Source organism: Phocoena sinus, chromosome 2 (assembly GCF_008692025.1).
Source record: "Phocoena sinus isolate mPhoSin1 chromosome 2, mPhoSin1.pri, whole genome shotgun sequence".
In the NCBI taxonomy this organism is placed as follows: domain Eukaryota; kingdom Metazoa; phylum Chordata; class Mammalia; order Artiodactyla; family Phocoenidae; genus Phocoena; species Phocoena sinus.
Window position 1 is genome coordinate 34931334 of NC_045764.1, and position 21040 is coordinate 34952373.

Sequence of the window (21040 nt, forward strand, 5' to 3'; positions counted from 1 at the left end):
CTACCTCCTCCAACTTGCAAGCCACCGCCTTCTGCCTCAGCCACTCTCCTCCTCTAAAACATACACTTCTGGGGTCAGGCTCCGACCCAAATGGAATGGAGTTCTAGCATCCATGTTGGCAATTCAGAAGTTTCAAGAATTCACCCTTTTCTGCCTTGCTTCTCCGGGAAACTGATTCCTTCTATCATCTCTACTTAGCTCAAGCTTTCTCTTGAAGAGGTTACCAGAAGTTTTGATTCTTTGTTAACTCTGAATAACTAAGGATGAAAGGGAGAGTCAGAGAAGTAGTTTCAGTAAGAGCCAAAGCATCTGATTTCTTCTCTACCTACATTTTTTGGAGGACATTTTTCAGACAGACTTCATAAGAACAACAGAGTACTTTCCCCAGAATGTTTATGGCGGCCAACTTGAATTTTTCAATTAGATCAAAAGAGTTACGTTTAAATAAGTGACATGCTAAATTAGAAAAGTGTTCTTTAATCTTAACAATTATGTGCTTCACTTATGATTTATTTTCTTAACAAGTGTGACAACTGGGAGTCAATTAATTAACGATAATATTTCCCATGGAAATCAATGGTAATAACCATGTTGCTTAATTAACCTGTTGCCTTTTGATATTTTCTGAAACAAAATAAGAGGCATCATCCTGTTGCTTCCCATTATCCTCATCTGCAAGATGAAGTGAAAGATCACAGTAAGTACCTCGCCCAAAGCTACAAAGCTAGAGTTGCTCAGCTGGAATTTTAACCCAGAGTATCCTATTTCCAATCCATATACTTCGTACTTCTCCACTCAATTCAACAGGATAAATTCCATAAAACAGCACCAATGGTGTCAAAGAAAGATATTAACACGGTCTTCCCTTCTGACTCAAAAAAAAATAATAAATTAGATGATATTTCAGGTATAAAAAAGGTAAAAAGAAAAATAAAACAGACAATATAGGCTCACTATTCACCTGACGAAAGAGAATATTACCAATAATTTTTACCCCTTCCAATCACATCCTCTCTCAAGGGAACTACTCTGTTGAACTTGCTGTTTATCTTTTCATGTATTTTTTTTATTATATATGTATCTGCTTCTAAACAATATACAATATTTACATGTGTTTAACCTTTACATAAATGGTTGACAACTGGCTTGTTTTTAAAATGCACTATTTGTGAGACTGACCCAAGTTGATATTTATAGTGTAGTTCATTTTCATCCATGTATAATATTCTACTGCACCATAATTTACTTATCCATTCTTCTGTCAATGGATAATTAGGTTGTTCCCCTCCCCCCATTTTTTTGCTATTGTAATTAGTGCTATTATGAAAATTCCTGTACATGTTTCCTTGTTTGCAAGATTTAAAAGTTTCTCTAAGATATATTCCTAAAAGCGGAATTGCTGTGTCTTGTGGTCACCTATTCTTCAAAGTGGTGTACCAATCAACAATTTACACCAACAGTTTATAAATGTTTCCACTGCTCCATCCCTACAACACAGGATACTGCCAGATTTTAAGAATTCCACCATTCTGTTATAAAACAATATCTCATGATTTTAAAATACATGCATTTCCTTGATTACTTTCACATCTAATGGGTCTGCCACATTTTAGGTCATACTAGAAACGTGTTTCTCCCTCCAACACCACACCTTCCTCTAAACCACATACTTCATCTTTTCTGAAAAGACCAAAAGAGATGTCAAGCCTTCTTAATTACTGCCACCACTCAAAATCCATAAATCAGCTTCCTTCAAACTATCTTCATAGTCTTTGCAGAAATACCTTTCTTTTTGGAAAAATTTTTTAAAATTCCATTTAACCATTTACCCTCTCCCCCAAGACTATAATAAATATCTTCATAGCCAAATCTTTGTGTACAATATTAATTATTTCCCTCTGAATCAATCCCTAAAGGTAGCACTTTTGGGTCAAAGGATATGATTATTTTTCAAGATATAATTATCTTTAAAACTCTTGATATACAATGCCAAGTTGTACTCCAATGGATGGTATCAATTTAGGGGGTATAAGAGAGTATCTTGACAGTCAGTCGTCAGATGGATAAAACCAAATTTGGCCTTGTCAACAAGACTATTGTGTGAATCATCAAGGACTGCTTCCCAAATTTCATTTAACCATTTACGGAAGTCAAATTATTTCCCCATTCTGTCATGCATTAAAAATTCTAAGAAAAGAGGTCAAAGGTCTCACCATCAGCTTCTTAAACTTGACCTCTGCTTTATCCATTACCACCTACTCTTTCAGCTTCCTATATCTGACATTTGATCTGTCAGTGTTATGAGTTTAGCTAAATTCCAGGCTCTGGCCTCCCCAGTGCTGGCATGACCATTATACAAATAATTATTCAACTCACAAGTGTGATTCCAATATCACTTGAAATGGAATATGACCTGTAGTACGTTTACTATTATGTGTAAGTTCTAAATACAACTGTTCACTTTTTCAACTATTCTATCTGAAATAGGCTTGGTAGGGCCAAAAACAAATGGAGATGAGGAAACTGCAACAAGCCTATAAGCTGAGTTTATATGAGGTGGCTCAGTAACAGGTGAGCCTGCCCCCTCCCGGCCAACCAGGTCTCAGTGGTTATTTCCTCCATGTTTAGACCTGGGGCAGCTGCAAAATGTCTAACAATAGCCAATATACAGTCCCCTCTATGACGGGCACTCGACTCAAGACAGTCTTATATTTCCATGTCTGAGCAATACTCACTGGACTTCCCATCTCCATGTCTTCCCAAAGCCTCACTGCAATCCCATTTATTTTAGTCAAGGTACAACCTGATGATCTGCTAGCAACTGCTCACTATGGTTTCTCCATGCATTATCACATCTTCAAAATCTTATTCCCTCCCAAGCCTTTACTCTCACCAGCCGACCATGTTTTTTACACTGTTGAGTTGAGAGAGGTTATATTCTATATACCACTAACCATTTGAACATTTCACTGCATCCCTCATCTTTCCCCTTTCACTACCTCTTTTTCTCTCTGACAAACAACTATTATCAAACTCTATTACACACACACACACACACACACACACACACACACACACACTTTCCTTCTCTCTTTGCCTTGACCCAACCACTCCTTCAAACCATTAACCCATGTCGCACCTTTCTTCAACTGAAAAACTTCAGCAAAAACTGTTTCAATTATCTCTTCCTTTATTTCCTCTGACAAGCTGGTCTCTATTTTATAAGTGCCATTTAAGAGTAAAAGAGGACTATCATATTTGGAGACGGAAGGGAAAAAAAATTCCCATCACATAATCATTTGTTCTCATATAATATCTAGAGTGGCAATAAACTTACTAATAGTCAATTCTTAGGTTATGAAGCTGTATTAGTCTATCTATTCAAAAGAAGTTATGTAGTTTTAGCCAGTTACTCCAGTGAGTGAAAATGAGGATTCAACACACAAATCTTAAAAGAAGCATTTTACTAAAACATATGGTAACAATTCGATCTTAGGTAACAGACAAGAGGGCTCCAGCTATTCCATAACCTGCTCAGCTGCCTTAAGGACTAAAGGGATCAACAGCTTGTCGCATTTAAGTGCAACTGCAGTACACTGGTTGAAAAGTGTTGATATTAGAGTGTGTATAAAAATGTAACGATAAAAAGAATAATGCATATAAAACTAAAGAAATCCAGCCAAAGTTATAAGTAAGATTCAGGCTATAAATAGTTTCATTTGAAAAAAAATGACCCAACTCTTTTGAATAAAAAAGGGACAATAACAATTGATAACATTATCAAATCACAACTGACAACCAACCAGGTATAGTTGCTTTCATGGTGCTCATTAAATTTCTTAAGGGCCAGAAAATTCCTGTGTCATTTAAACTGTTCTGCAAAACAAAAAGCAATGAAAATATCCCCTAATTTGTTATTTCTTCATGCAGCTAGTAGAAAGCTGATATCTAAATTCCACAAATATAAAATATACAAAAAACTATAGATCAGGCAAACTTACAAATACTATAAACACTTTACAGAAAAACTACTAGCAAATTGAATTCACTGCTCTATTAACATATTGAAATATACTCATCAAATAGTTTATTCCAGGAATACAAAGCTGGTTTGATATTAGGAAACGTGTTAATGTGATTCACAATATAAGTGGATCAAAAGAGAAAAACATGTATCACCTGAAAGGTGTGGAAAACACCACGTGATAAATCTCAATATCTATCCACATTTTAAAAATTAACCTAGTAAACAGAAACAGGAGGATACTTTATTTTCATCATAAAAACTATCCAGATCAAATCTCATAGAAACACTAAAATGTTTACAGGAATTCCTATACTATAAAAGGAGTAAGACACCACTCTTTTTTTTTTTTTTTTGCTGTACACGGGCCTCTCATTGTTGTGGCCTCTCCCGTTGCGGAGCACAGGCTCCGGACACACAGGCTCAGCGGCCATGGCTCACGGGCCCAGCCGCTCCGCGGCATGTGGGATCTTCCCGGACCGGGGCATGAACCCGTGTCCCCTGCATCGGCAGGTGGACTCTCAACCACTGCGCCACCAGGGAAGCCCTAAGACACCACTCTTAAGCACTGTTCTAAGGGTTACAGCAAATATACTTAAACACAAGGGAAAAAGCTATAAATATTGTGAGAAGAGATTATCTCCAAGAGAAAAACATACAGGTTACAAAACAGGAGAGAAAGTGTGATTTTTTTTTTATTAAAAATATACTACTGAACTATACACTTAAAAATGGTTAAGAAGGTAAATGTTGTGTTATTACATTTTTATCACAATTTAAAAATATACATATACAGATTAAAAAAAAAAGACTGGTGGTTATCCCTATGGTAAGAGATATTTCTTATTTAGCTTCCCTGAACTTTTCAAATATATCTCTATCATGACCCACATTATATTGAAAACCATCTTTTAAAAAGAACTTCTAAAAAAACATAACCCTTAGAATTCACATATAAGCCTTATGACCTCAAAATAAAAAAGACAAACTTATATAGTGAAGAAATAAAGAAAACACAAACATAGAATTGATCATGAGAAAGACAGTCTACCAGATTGGAAGAATCAGACTTTTTATGTGCCCTGCCAAGATGATTTACAAGTGAACTATTTCAAAACTTTCAAAGAAACGATGATTATCACATTCTACAGAAATTTCTCTAGAATAACAATGTCCAAAATGGTAGCCACTAGCAACATGTGGTTACTGAGCACTGGACATGTGACTAGTGTATCTGAATGAAGTAAACTTTTTTTTTTTTTTTTTTGGTGGTACGCGGACCTCTCACTGTTGTGGCCTCTCCCACTGCGGAGCACAGGCTCCGGACGCGCAGGCTCAGCGGTCATGGCTCACGGGCCCAGCCGCTCCGCAGCACGTGGGATCTTCCCGGACCGGGGCACGAAACCGTGTCCCCTGCATCCGCAGGCGGACTCCCAACCACTGCGCCACCAGGGAAGCCCCGAAGTAAACTTTTTTTAATGTTATCTGATTCTAATCTATTTAAATAATGGCATACGGCTAATGACAGTGCAGCTCTAGAGGGTAGAAAAGATGGAAGCTTCCCATTTTGGAACTACCATGACACCAAGAAAATAATGTCAATTTTATTAATAATACAAGAAAAGTCTGGATGAAATACTAGAAAATTGCATCTAACAGTGCATGGAGAAAATATGAAAATGTTCAAATATTGTTTTTTCTAGAAACACAAGGACATCTTAATAACCCGGAAATAAATATAATTCATGATATCAATTATATAGCAAGGAGAAAAGCTCTATAACCTTGTCTTCAGAGGCTGAGAATGTATCAATAAAAATTAAGTATCTATTCCTGATTTTTAAAAAAACCCAAAACTTTCCTAGCATGATTAAGAGATATGAATCAATAGGTATCAGCAAACCTGAAACTAAAATACTAGAAATATCTTCATTAAAGTCAGGAAGTAACAAGACAGAACAGCAGCTATAACTATTATTTATCATACTTTTATAGGCAATAAAAATAAAAAGAAATAAGATACATAACTCTTAGGAAACAGGAGAACAAATTCATTACATCTGCAAAGAAAACTTACTAAAATCAGTTGGAACTATTAATACTAAGAAATGCCTAGCAAGGCTGCTGGTTATTTAATGATTAAAACAGAGTCTTTCCAAGTGGAAATGTTGATGGTAAGGTATATTTAAAAGAAATTCACTAGTAAGTGAATTTAAAGTATTACAAATGTACTACAAAGGCTTAAGAGTCACAAACCGTTGAGCTTTCCCTTGAAATAATCAAATCTGCTAGTAAAACCCTTCAATGGCTTCTGCCTCTTCAGTCACCCCACATGACTAAGGAGAACACATACACTCTCTCCATTTAATCCACACTGATTTCCTATCAACCCAGCAACCAACCATGGCAAAACTAAAACCATTTCAGGAAAAGGCTAATTAATATTTATTATTTTCTTCATGTTGCAAAAAGAGGAATATCATGTTTCCTCTTAGAATACGCCCCTGAAATTTTTAAAGATTTAACCATATGGAAGAGATCTAAAAGTGTGTAAGAAAAGGCTAAAGATTTGGAATCCTAATTCAATTTCCCCTCACATTTTAATAGGAGCCTGTAGCAAACATTTATTTTTAGAGAAATTCTCAGTAGAGAACTGAACAAAAGACTATTGTGTGTTCAACACAGTAAGGTTTCTCTGGTCCCATCTATACCAACTTTTCAAACATCAGGTTGGAATTAAATGATTTTAAACTTTAAATTGACTATTTCCAGACCATAAAATCTAACCACACTTAGTCGGTGTAAGCATTCCAAGTGAGTTATAGCTGAGTTCAAGTGTGAAATCTGCATTTTTCAAGTGCCAATAAAGGAACTTTCCTTTAGACTTTGACTATATACACTGACTTGTTCAAGAATGCCATATAATGTTTTCATTTCCCTCTCCAACAAAAATTTTCATCTGCACCTGATAAATCTGACTTGGTATCGTTTCTGATGAAAAGCATATGGGTATTGGTCATATCACTCTACTATTTTCTTATTAAAATGAGAATTGTAACTTTTTATCTAAGTTAGGAAGAGTAAAAAAGAAGTTTACAGGCCTGCCTGATCACGATGAAAATCGCTATGTCTTAATTTGCAATATGTGTCCTACCACAGGCCTGCTAAAATACAAAAGGAAACAAGAAATTATCTATGATTAGTGGTGTGGTCATCTTAAAACATGTCCACAAATTCCTTGACATATCTCCCATCAAAGGTGGAGTTAGTGCCCTCTCTTTGATATGGACCAGTCTTAGCGACTCTCACTTCTTAATAAAGGGAAGGTGGCTGAGACTGAAGGCTTTAGAGGCTGGGTCATAAAAGTTGATACAGCTCCCTCCTGGCTCTCCCTATGGGGATGCTCACCTGCAGAACCCAGCCACCATGCTGTGCGGAAGCCAGGCGGCCACATGCTCCAGCCCCAGTTCCACTTCCAGAAAAGGTCCCAGCCGACAACCAGCATCAAACAGCAGACAAGTGAGTGAAGAGAGCCTTCACATAACTGTAGCGCCCAGGCTTTGAGCACTTCAACCGACACCATGTGGCACAGAGACAAGCTGTCCCACCAAACCATGTCCAAATTGCAGATTCATGAAAAATTTACAAGTGCCTTTGTTTTAAGCCACTAGGCTTTGGGTGGTTTATTATGCAGCAACAGATAATTGGAACATGCAGATTAATTCAACCACCTTCAGCCACTCAACTTATTCTTTCCATTCACCCCCTGCCCAACCCCTGCCCCAGGAAGACAAACCTGTTTTAAGTAAACAACAACAGTGTTGACATAGAAACTTGAGAGCTAGAATCCCAGCATGTGTTACCCTTGCTGGCAATTAGCTTTCTCTTGTTCTGTTTGCTGCTCACCTCTTAACATACCAGAATTCTTGGCCTTTTCCTCTGTCCTGCCTTAAACTTACTCCTAGCTTTGAAAGGTTGCTTTTATTAAACACCTGGCTTATGAAACTGCTACTACTGCTACATATGCTCCAGTTTTTTAATCAATAAACAAGTGAAATTTGCCTTACAAAAGGCAATTCTGACTCTCAGGCTAGTAAGTAGTTCAAGATGTTCTGATAGAGCTATTGAAATGGGTTCTCAACCCAACCAAGAAACCATATCAAAAATGTACTGTTCCTTCTAAGAAATACTAGGAAGGGAAATATCCTAATAACTAAAATAAGATTTTTCTCTAAAAAACACAAGTCTGAAAAGTTAAAGCCTGAGGGAACCCTGGAGATAATCTAGTTCAGGACTTTTTCAACCAGTGGTATACTGACATAAACCAGGGAAGATTTTCATGACAAAAGTACTAAGAATTTGTATCTTACTCCATCCTCACTGAAATGTCAACCTGCCATAATATAATGGCAGTTTTAAACTTGAATTTTGTTTGTACTTTATTCTTACATTTGTATGCATGTATTTTACAAACAAGATGTACAAAATATGATTTTGTTTATATTTTACAGCTACAGCAATAAAATGTATCCATACGATATTATTTAATGCTCTATCCTTAAAGTTTAGAATATATGATAAATATAACAAAAGAAGCCCTGGGAGTCCATAAATAGTCTTCTAAGAAAAAGAAATTAAAGTAGCTGTTCTATTTTTACTATAAGAAATGTTGGTAAAAATTACTCTAGTCCAAATCATGTGGCAAAACTGAGGACCAGAAAGGTTACACAGTTGGCCTGAGGCCATATAACTAGTTAGTGGCAAAACTATGACCAGAATTTTGGTATACTCATGTTCTCTAGTCAGGCATGGGGTTCCATTAGATTTGGATTAATAGAAGGAAAACAATTACTAACTGCTTCAATTCAGAAGGTAAGTCAAAGTGGTTGGCTGGATTCCAACCCCTTCAATGTTACATTTATAATCATTCTGGAAGACTATCTTCCTCCTAATGTAAAGAAACAGAACCTTAATGAAGGGGCCTCAGGCAACACCAGGGCAATGTGGAGGAAATGTGGCTGACAGTATGGACTGGCTATTCAAAAGCCATTCACAACCCCAGTATCCCTTGCCTTAATTGTAGAGACTATAAGAGACTCAATCCTTGGTGTCCACTGCAGCTAGGGGTGATCATATGACAAAATTACAAAGAAATGAGGATATATACATTGGTCACTAAGAGGGCATTTCTTCCCAAATAAAAACATCAGTGCTATGAGAAGGACTTTGGCCCTTGTGCCCTCTTCCTGCCAGGAATGGTGATGTGATTCCTGGAGATGCAGGAGCCATCTTGGTTCCATGGGGACAAAAGCCACATGCTGAGGATTGCAAACAGGCAAAGACAAGGAACCTGGCTCCCTGATGACATAGGAGAACCATCCCATCAGCCCTCAACTCTCTGTCCTCTATCTTAAACTTCCTACTGAGTGAAGTTTAAGACTATGCAGTCGGTTTTTTGGTTACCTGCAGCTAAAAACAATCCTAATTCTTAAACAAAATAAATCTGGCTTTTCTCCTTAATCCATTTTGTCCCAAAGTTGGGTGTCCATCTATGTTATTTTTTTATCACTGAATTTGGTAAATGAATGTTTAATCACCTCCACCACCCTAGCTCGTAGCACCACCCCAAAATGTTTTTTTGTTTTTTTTTTTGCGGTACGCGGGCCTCTCACTGTTGTGGCCTCTCCCGTTGCGGAGCACAGGCCCCGGACACGCAGGCTCAGAGGCCATGGCTCACGGGCCCAGGCGCTCTGCGGCACGTGGGATCTTCCCGGACCGGGGCACGAACCCGTGGTCCCCTGCATCGGCAGGCGGACTCTCAACCACTGCGCCACCAGGGAAGCCCCTCAAAATGTTTTAAAAGATCAGTAAAAGAGAATGAGGCATGTCTCTTTTCTCCAAGATGAAGACAGTTTTAACTTGTAGTAGGTCTCCTGTAGCAGATGGCAGCGTTAAGGGCTGCCTTAGGAGGCAGATGAAAGAGAGATGGTTTCCCTACTCATAACCTAGCTGACCTCAGTCCTGAACAGCATATGGAAATCTAGAAACAGAAAGAAGGAAACCAGAACTATTACATGTCAAGTTCCTAACCTCTACCGGGGAAAGAGCACAAACAATGAGCCTTAACTGGAGGGGATATTATAAAAACCATTCACTCAACCCTTTATTCGATACCTCTTCTTTCACTTGAACATTGTGTTAAGAGATCTTCCACCTCACCTTCCATTTAAGAAACAAAATTAATTGAATCAAGAGAAATACAGTAATCCCAAGGAAGGCTTATAAACAAAACTAGGGTGTTTTCCATTCATCTTCCCATGTCCTTCCTGATAAAATATTTTTCTGGCTACGGAAGCTCGTAAAGTTATATCAATTGTTAAGGTTCAATAGCATTTTCCAAAGGGGTGAAAAGAATGGGTAATACTGATGAGAAGCTAGGAATTCTACTAATTTCATACCAAAAGCACAAAACAACAACAAAAAAGGAATGAAAAAATTTAAAAAAGAATGTGTCTCAGCAAGGGAGCGTCAAAATGCTTTGGCATATTTCCTGGACTGAAGTGGACAAAATCCAGCTGTTCTGGACCAGTAGTCTAGATCATTTCTCTAAAACATAAAAAGAATCCCCAGCCCAAGCAATCACCCAACAAATAGCTCTATAGCTGACAGGGACCCTAAGGGTTCAGAATGGGATACAACATTCCACAACACTCAGGTTCCTGTGATGATCCAAGGGAAATTCCTTAGGCTAAGTCTTTAGGATTGCACTAAGGACCTTAAATGTGAATTCTGCACACAAAGAGCAGAAGCCAAGCAAGTAATAAACATTATGGAGATAAGGAGTGGTATTTATGGATATATAATATAAAGCAACATTCAATGGATAAAAAATATTGCGAGAAAATAGACCTCTACATCAGAATAGTTTCCGATAATTTAGAACCAGAAGTGTCTTGTTCATCTAGACTCACTTTAATGTGAGCAGGAATTCTCCTTCTTGCTCCCAAACAAATGGAACCCCAGCTTAGGACAGAGCATTCACAGATTACTTTTTTTTAAAGTAGAACTACCATAATTTACAGCAAGCTATTGTTGTGCGTGCTAATTACTCAAACGCACTAAGTTAAAGCCTAAGGACACCGGACAAAAATAAACAAACCAAAAACAAGGTCAAAGTCATTTCCTTTGAAGACTTCACTTAGTTTGTATGACAGGTAATCTCTCAGAATGGACTACAGATATAATACATAGCACCACCCTACCTAGCACATTTCCTGGAGGTACCTTCTCTAGATCTTCCAGTTCCCTTCCCATCAGAAGATACAGGTTTTCCAGGGTACAGCATGCCATGTGGGGGACGGGGGGAAGGTCATCTAATGGAGCTGAGAAGCCTAATGGCACCTAGGCAAAAAAATTAAATAAATAAAGGAAGATAAGTTAGAAGGCATCAAATGAAAAGATTAGTTAATACCTACAAAGTTACTTTATTCAAAAGTAAGATATAGTGCAGTCATATTGCATGTAAACCTGAAACATGTAAATCTGAAACGGCACGATACAAAAATAAGTCTCAGTTTATGAATAAATTCTGAAATAGTGAAACCTCTCAAATATTCAAAAATTGTCAAGAATTCCACATAATCATAAGCTTTATGGCTAAGTAATATAAATTCTGTTGTGACCTGGTAGCACCACATTAACTAACAAACAAAAATCCCCATAGCCCTTTGCTAGTATTTACATGAACCATGTCAAACACCAGTTCTGGTGACCACTATGCTATTATTTCAACGCTCATTATTACTATTACCACTTAAAATCGTAATAATATTATTATAATGTCATGCCAATTATAATCTTATAATATCCTTTAAGCATTCAACAAGGGCTGGTCCTAATGCTGAGCAAGACATGAAAATGAGTAACTTTGGAAGAGCAGTTAGACGTAATAAACATGCCATGTAATGGCCAAACAGCTGCTACTGATATTATATGCTACACTGTTCATCTGGAAGAGAGCATGCTGTGAAATATTAGGGACTCATGAGAAGACACAGCACACTCACATGCAAAGATATGCTACAGGGATAAGAGATTTATGAACTCCCCCTACATCACATTTATTCTTATGGAGATACTGTCTCAAATTATTCAAGATATTGTCTCGAATTATTCAGTGATCTCCATATAAATGCAAGTGCCCTGAAAGCATTTCAACCAAGGAACCAACTTATCTTTGATACCGAAAGGTCCAAGGCACTGTGCCAGTGCCAGGAGGAGAATAAAACGTCCGAGACATAACATATACAAAGATAATTACCACTGCAAACCTAGAGTGAGTGACACAAAAGCAGTACAGGCAAGTAAATTCATGAAATCTCAGAGGAGGGAGAAGATAATGTGTTAGGGTAGACCTGGAAACTTCATGAAAATGATGACCTTTCAGGTACCTGATACATTTAAATGTACATGTTCTGACTCAGTGACAACTCTGTAGGGGAGCTCTAAAGATAGGGTGGAAGAAATTTAAAATATAAGGATCAAATTGGGAGAAACAGAATTATTCATAGACAGTATGATCATTCACTTAAAGCAAACTACAGATAAATTATAATTACTAAGACAATTTAGCAAGATGGCCACAGACCAATATACAAAACTTAATTAACTGTATGTCTATAAATCAGCAACAGAAAAAATATAATTTTTAAAACTAACTTTTACAATATCAACAAAATATAAGAGAGCTAGGAATTAGTAACAAAAGTGATTAAAGATTTTTATAGAGAAAATGATAAAACTTTAATAAAAAACATTTTAAATGACCTAAATAAGTGAAGAGCTATACCTAATACATTCATGGATAGAAAGATTCAGCATTGCAAAATGTTGACTAGTGCCATACATGTACCGATTTAAATCAATACCACAGGACTTTTCATGGAACCTGACAAGATGACTGTAAAGTTTATAGAGAAGAGTAGAGAGTTAGGAATAAACGAGATACAAAGAAAAACAAGGTAGAGGAATTTGGCCTTTTAGATGTCAAAACATGTAGAAAAGAAGACAACACTGAATAGAGACAGTGACAGACAAACAGAAAAGATGAAGTCTAATACTCCAGAAACAGACCAATGTACATGTGAAATTTGATTTATTACAGAATTGACAAAGAGGATTAGTGGGTAAAGATAGAATTATTCAGTTAATGGTGTTGGAACAACTGGTTATTTGTATGCGGACAAAAATCAAATTGGATCCCTTCTTCATACCATATATAATACAAACACTGACTTAAACATTTAAACATGAAAGGCAAAACATTAAACTTTAGAAGAAAACAGAAAATTTTGTGTCTTCAGTGTAGTCATAATTTTAATTTTCTTAAACAAGTTACAAAAAATAAAACCCATAATGGGAAAGACTGATGAATTCAACTACATTAAAATTAAGAACTACTGTCCACTGAAAGACACTAAATAAGACGTGTGACAAGTCCCAAACTGAAGAAGGAATTTGCAAAACGTAAAAATGACAAGGAATTAGTATTCAGAATACACAAAAGAATATACAAAATTAATATACAGAATATATAAAAGCCAATATTAAAAGTATATATTGTACAACAGAAAATTATGCAAATGACCCAGAGATACCTTCATAAAAGAAAACAAAAATGACCACTGAACATGTTAAAAGAGTAATAAGGAAAATGTACATTGAAACCACAACAAAACACCATATCATACCCATCTGATTAGCAAAAATTAAAAGTCTGACAATACCAAATTTTGGAGAGGACGCGGAATAACTGGCACTGTTAAACACTGCTGCTGGGAGTGTAGGACAGAACTACTTTGGAAGACAATTTGGAATTATCCAGTTAAGCTGAAGATATACACAGGCAATTCCACTATGGGCACATTACCTTGAATTTTTTGCAAAAATGCACAAGGAAGATGTACACAAATATTCAATGTAGCATTGTTTCGATTAGCACAAAAGGAAAGCAGCCGAAATACATATTGAAAGGAGAATGGATAAATATTTCTACAATGAAATACAATGCAGCAGTGAACAATAAATGAACTACAGGATAAGCATCAACATAAATTTACCTCACAATGTTAAGTTAAAAAGCAAACTGGAGAATAACTACAGTAAGATTCCATTTAAACAAAGTACACAAACAGGATATTCTTTAGTAATGCACACACAGGTTGTAAAACTATAGGGAAAAGCAACAGAAGGATGGAGCAGACAGACTAAAGGCGGTCCTCCTATGTATGATCCCTGCCTCCTGGTGTTCACCTCCTTGTGCAATCCCTTCCTCCTCAATGTGAGTGGGGCCTGTGACTTGTTTCTCACCAAGGGAATATGGCAAAGGTGATGGGATGTCACTCCCACGATGACCTCAGGTCACACAAGACTCTGTCTTGCCAGTAAATTCACTGTACAGTCTCCTCTCGGGCCTGACAAAGTAAGCATCCAGGCTGGGAAAGTCCATATGACAGGAAACTGCAGCCAGCCTCTAGGAGCTGACAGCAGCCAAAAGAATCTGGGGCCCTCAGGCTCACAGTTACAAGGATGTGAATTCTGCCAACAACCTAAGGAAGTCTGGAAGCAGATACTTCCCCAGCTGAGCCTCCAGATGAGAATTCAACTCAGTCAACATTCTCACTGCAGCTTTGTGAGACCCTAAGCAGGACTAGATAAGCTGAACTCGGACTCCTAATCCACAGAAACTGTGAGATGTGAGAGCAGAAGCAAGAGAACTACAATTCTGCAGCCTGTAGAAGGAAAACCACATTCACAGAAAGATAGACAAAATGAAAAGGCAGAGAACTTTGTACCACATGAAAGAACAAGATAAAGCCCCAGAAAAACAACTAAATGAAGTGGAGATAGGCAACCTTCCAAAAAAAGAATTCAGAATAATGATAGTGAAGATGATCCAGGACCTCAGAAAAAGAATGGAGGCAAAGATCGAGAAGATGCAAGAAATGTTTAACTAACTCCTAGAAGAATTAAAGAACAAACAGAGATGAACAATACAATAACTGAAATGAAAAATACACGAGAAGGAATCAATAGCAGAATAACTGAGGCGGAAGAACAGATAAGTGACCTGGAAGACAGAATGGTGGAATTCACTGCTGCGGAACAGAATAAAGAAAAAAGAATGAAAAGAACTGAAGACAGCCTAAGAGACCTCTGGGACAACATTAAATGGAACAACATTCGCATTATAGGCGTCCCAGAAGGAGAAGAGACAATAAAAGGACCCGAGAAAATATTTGAAGAGATTATAGTTGAAAACTTCCCTAACACGGGAAAGCAAATAGCCACCCAAGTCCAGGGAGCGCAGAGACTCCCAGGCAGGATAAACCCAAGGAGATACATGCTGAGACACATAGTAATCAAACTGGCAACAATTAAAGACAAAGAAAAATTACTGAAAGCAACAAGAGAAAAATGACAAATAGCATACAAGGGAACTCCATAAGGTTAACAGGTGATTTCTCAGCAGAAACTCTATGAGCTAGAAGGGAGTGCCATGACATATTTAAAGTGACGAAAGGGAAGTACCTACAACCAAGATTACTCTACCCAGCAAGGATCTCATTCAGATTCGATGGAGAAATCAAAAGCTTTACAGACAAGCAAAAGCTAAGAGAATTCAGCACCACCAAACCAGCTCTACAACAAATGCTAAAGCAACTTCTCTAAGTGGGAAACACAACAGAAGAAAAGGACCTACAAACACAAACCCATAACAATTAAGAAAATGGTCATAGGAACATACATATCGATGATTACCTTAAATGTGATTAAATGCTCCAACCAAAAGACACAGGCTTGCTGAATGGATACAAAAAAAAGACACATATATATGCTGTCTACAAGAGACGCACTTCAGACCTAGGGACACATACAGACTGAAAGTGAGGGGATGGAAAAATATATTCCACGCAAAAGGAAATCAAAAGAAAGCTGGAGTAGCAATACTCATATCAGATAAAATAGACTTTAAAATAAAGAATGTTACCAGAGACAAGGAAGGACACTACATAATGATCAAGGGAACAATCCAAGAAGAAGATATAACAATTATAAATATATATGCACCTAACATAGGAACACCTCAATACATAAGGCAACCGCTAACAGCTATAAAAGAGGAAATCAACAGAAACATAATAGTGGGGGACTTTAACACCTCACTTACACCAATGGACAGATCACTCAAACAGGAAATTAATAAGGAAACACATGCTTTAAATGACACAACAGACCAGATAGATTTAATTGATGTTTATAGGACGTTCCATCCAAAAACAGCAGATTACACTTTCTTCTCAAGTGCACACGGAACAATCTCCAGGATAGATCACATCTTGGGCCACAAATCAAGCCTCAATAAATTTTAAAAAATTGAGATCATTTCAAGCATCTTTTCTGACTGCAACACTATGAAATTAGAAATCAATTACAGGGAAAAAATCGTAAAAAACACAAACACATAGAGGAGAAACAATACGTTACTAAATAACCAAGAGATCACTGAAGAAATCAAAGAGGAAATCAAAAAATACCTACAGACAAATGACAATGAAAACACGATGATCCAAAACCTATGTGATGCAGCAAAAGCAGTTCTAAGAGGGAAGTTTATAGCTATACAAGCCTACCTCAAGAAACAAGAAAAATCTCAAATAAACAATCTAACCTGACACCTAAAGGAACTAGAGAAAGAAGAACAAACAAAGCCCAAAGTTAGCAGAAGGAAAGAAATCATAAAGATCGGAGCAGAAATAAATGAAATAGAAACAAAGAAAACAACAGCAAAGATCAATAAAACTAAAAGCTGGTTCTTTGAGAAGATAAACAAAATTGATAAACCATTAGCCAGATTCATCAAGAAAAAGAGAGAGGGGACTCAAATCAATAAAATTAGAAACGAAAAAGGAGAAGTTACAACAGACACTGCAGAGATACAAAGCATCCTAAGAGACTACTATGAGCAACTGTTTGCCAATAAAATGGACAACCTGGAAGAAATGGACAAATTCTTAGAAAGCTATAACCTTCGAAGACTGAACCGGAAAGAAATAGAAAATATGAACAGACCAATCACAAACAATGAAATTGAAACCGTGATTAAAAATCTTCCAACAGGGCTTCCCTGGTGGCGCAGTGGTTGAGAGTCCGCTTGCTAATGCAGGGGACATGTGTTCATGCCCCGGTCCGGGAGGATCCCATGTGCCACGGAGTGGCTGGGCCCATGAGTCATGGCTGCTGAGCCTACGCGTCCGGAGCCTGTGCTCCACAACGGGAGAGGCCACAGCAGTGAGAGGCCCACGTACTGCAAAAAAAAAAAAAAACAAAAAAAAATCTTCCAACAAACAAATGTCCGGGACAGATGGCTTCACAGGTGAATTCTATCAAACATTTAGAGATGATCTAACACCCATCCTTCTCAAACTCTTCCAAAAATTGCAGAGGAAGGAACACTCCCAAACTCATTCTAGGAGGCCACCATCACCCTGATACCAAAACCAGACAAAGATACTACAAAAAAAGAAAATTACAGACCAATATCACTGATGAATATAGATGTAAAAATTCTCAACAAAATACGAGCAGACAGAATGCAACAACACATTAAAAGGATCATACAACACGATCAAGTGGGATTGATCCCAGGGACGCAAGGATTTTTGAATACACACAAATCAATCAATGTGATACACCATCTTTAACAACATCTTAAAAACCATGTGATCATCTCAATAGATGCAGAAAAGCTTCTGACAAAATTCACCACCCATTTATGATAAAAACTCTCCAGAAAGTGGGCATAGAGGGAACCTACCTCAACATAATAAAGGTCATATACGACAAACCCACAGCAAACATCATTCTCAATGGTGAAAAGCTGAAAGCATTTCCTCTAAGATCAGGAACAAGACAAGGATTTCACTCTCGCCACTATTATTCAACACAGTTTTGGAAGTCCTACCCATGGAAATCAGAGAAGAAGAAGAAATAAAAGGAATACATATTGGAAAAGAAGAAGTAAAACTGTCACTGTTTGCAAATGACATGATACTATACATAGAGAATCCTAAAGATGCCACCAGAAAACTACTAGAGCTAATCAGCAAATTTGGTAAAGTTGCAGGATACAAAATTAATGCACAGAAATTTCTTGCATTCCTAGAATAAAATACCTAGGAATAAACCTACCTAGGGAGACAAAAGACCTGTATGCAGAAAACTATAAGACACTGATGAAAGAAATTAAAGATGATACCAATAGATGGAGAGATATACCATGTTCCTGGATTGGAAGAATCAATATTTTGAAAATGACTATACTACCCAAAGCAATCTACAGATTCAATGCAATCCCTATCAAATGACCAATGGCATTTTTTACAGAACTAGAACAAACAATCTTAAAATTTGTATGGCCACACAAAAGACCCCAAATAGCCAAAGTAGTCTTGAGGGAAAAAATGGAGATGGAGGAATCAGATTCCCTGAATTCAGACTATACTATAAAGCTACAGTAATCAAGACAATATGGTACTGGCACAAAACCAGAAATATAGATCAACGGAACAGGATAGAAAGCCCAGAGATAAACCCACACACCTATGGTCAACTAATCTATGACAAACGAGGCAAGGATATACAATGGAGAAAAGACATTCTCTTCAATAAGTGGTGCTGGGAAAACTGGACAGCTACATGTAAAAGAATGAAAGTAGAACACTCCCTAACACCATACACAAAAATAAACTCAAAATAGATTAGAGACCTAACCGTAAGACCAGACACTCTGAAACTCTTAGAGGAAAACATAGGAAGAACACTCTTTGACATAAATCACAGCAAGATCTTTTTTGATTCACCTCCTAGAGTAATGGAAGTAAAAACAAAAATAAACAAATGGGACCTAATGAAAATTAACAGCTTCTGCAAAGCAAAGGAAACTACAAACAAGATGAAAAGATAACCCTCAGAATGGGAGAAAATATCTGCAAACGAATCAACAGACAAAGAATTAATCTCCAAATATATAAATAATTCATGCAGCTCAATATTAAAAAAGCAAACTACCCAATCCAAAAATGGGCAGAAGACCTAAATAGACAGTTCTCCAAAGAAGACATACAGATGGCCACGAAGCACATGAAAAGCTGCTCAACGTCACTAATTATTAGAGAAATGCAAATCAAAACTACAATGAGGTATCACCTCACACCGATCAGAATGGCCATCATTAGAAAATCTACAAACAACAAATGCTGCAGAGGGTGTGGAGAAAAGGGAACCCTCTTGCACTGTTGGTGGGAATGTAAATTGATACAGCCGCTATGGAGAACAGTACGGAGGTTACTTAAAAACTCAGAACAGAATTACCATATGTCCCAGCGATCCCACTACTGTGCATATACCCAGAGAAAACCATAATTCAAAACCACACATGCACCCCAATGTTCACTGCAGCACTATTTACAATAGCCAGGTCATGGAAGCAACCTAAATGCCCATCGACAGACGAATGGATAAAGATGTGGTACATATACACAATGAAATATTACTCAGCCATAAAAAGGAATGAAACTGGGTCATCTGTAGAGACGTGGATGGATCTAGTGACTGTCATACAGAGTGAAGTAAGTCAAACAGAAAAACAAATATCATATATTAACGCATATATGTGGAACCTAGAAAAATGGTACAGATGAACTGGTTTGCAGGGCAGAAATAGAGACACAGATGTAGAGACGTATGGACACCAAGGGGGACAAAGTGGCTGGGGGGGTGGGGGGGGTGGCGGTGGGATGAATTGGGAGATTGGGATTGACATGTATACACTAATAAGTATAAAATGGATAACTAATAAGAACCTGCTGTATAAAAAAATAGATAAAATAAAATTCAAAAAGAAATAAACTTAAGGTTGACATTTAAAAAAAAATGCAGAGTCTGATTCAGCAGGTCTGGGGTGGGGCCCGAGATTCTGTATTTCTAACAAGCTCCCAGGTGATGACAACATTTCTAGTTCATGTGAGTGGCAAACATGAATAGGTCTGTGTAGACAGGAGGCTGGAAAACAGGTAAGGGATACATCACACAAAAGCCACACTGAGGAGTTTGGGCTTCCTCCTTAGTGCACTGGGGAGACACTGAAGAACTTTAAGTAGGAAAGGGATACATCATATCTGCAGTTTTAAAAATGACTCTGGGGCTTCCCTGGTGGCGCAGTGGTTGAGTGTCCGCCTGACGATGCAGGGGACGCAGGTTCGTGCCCCGGTCCGGGAAGATCCCACATGCCGTGGAGCGGCTGGGCCCGTGAGCCATGGCCACTGAGCCTGCGCGTCCAGAGCCTGTGCTCCACAACGGGAGAGGCCACAATGGTGAGAGGCCCATGTACCGCAAAAAAAAAAAAAAAAAGACTCTGGTTACCGAGTACATGTGTGTATATGTTTGGGGGAAGGGTGTGTGTGTGCAGCACATTTCTGCTCCAGAGACATAGTAATGTCCAGCCCTAGAGAAGTCACCTATAAATTCTCAGTCAGATGTGAACAGAAGCAGCAGCCAGGTGGCGAAGCAGAATGGTAGGCAGTGGTTCTGAAACTTGAACAGGCAAGGAAATCACCAGGAAGGATTATTAAAACAGATTCCTGGGTCTAACCCCCCAGAATGTCTTCTTCAGTAGCTCTGGAGCAGCGCCTGAGAACCTGCACTTCTAACAAGTTCACAGGAGATGCCGGTACTGCTGGTCTTGTCTTGGGATCACACTTTGAGAACCACTGGTGTAGTGGGAAAAGCACAGGCTTTGGGGGCCATACAGATATGAATTCAAAGCCCTGACCCACCACTTCCTAGCTGTGTGACTTTGGGCAAGTTTTTTAAACTCTTTGAGTCTCCGGTTTCTCATTTGTAAAAAGAAAATAGTAAAATAATACTAAACTCATGGCAGGACGATTGAGTGATGAT

General features: G+C 37.8%; 1 protein-coding gene across 1 annotated transcript in view; it reads right to left on the bottom strand.

The window, feature by feature from the left end:
• EFL1 (elongation factor like GTPase 1) overlaps positions 1-21040 on the bottom strand; it is a 133781-nt gene that overhangs the window by 70986 nt on the left and 41755 nt on the right. Inside the window, exon 15 of the mRNA XM_032623746.1 lies at positions 11287-11425. Coding sequence (XP_032479637.1) covers positions 11287-11425 — 139 coding nt within the window. The remainder of the gene's footprint in view (positions 1-11286; positions 11426-21040) is intronic.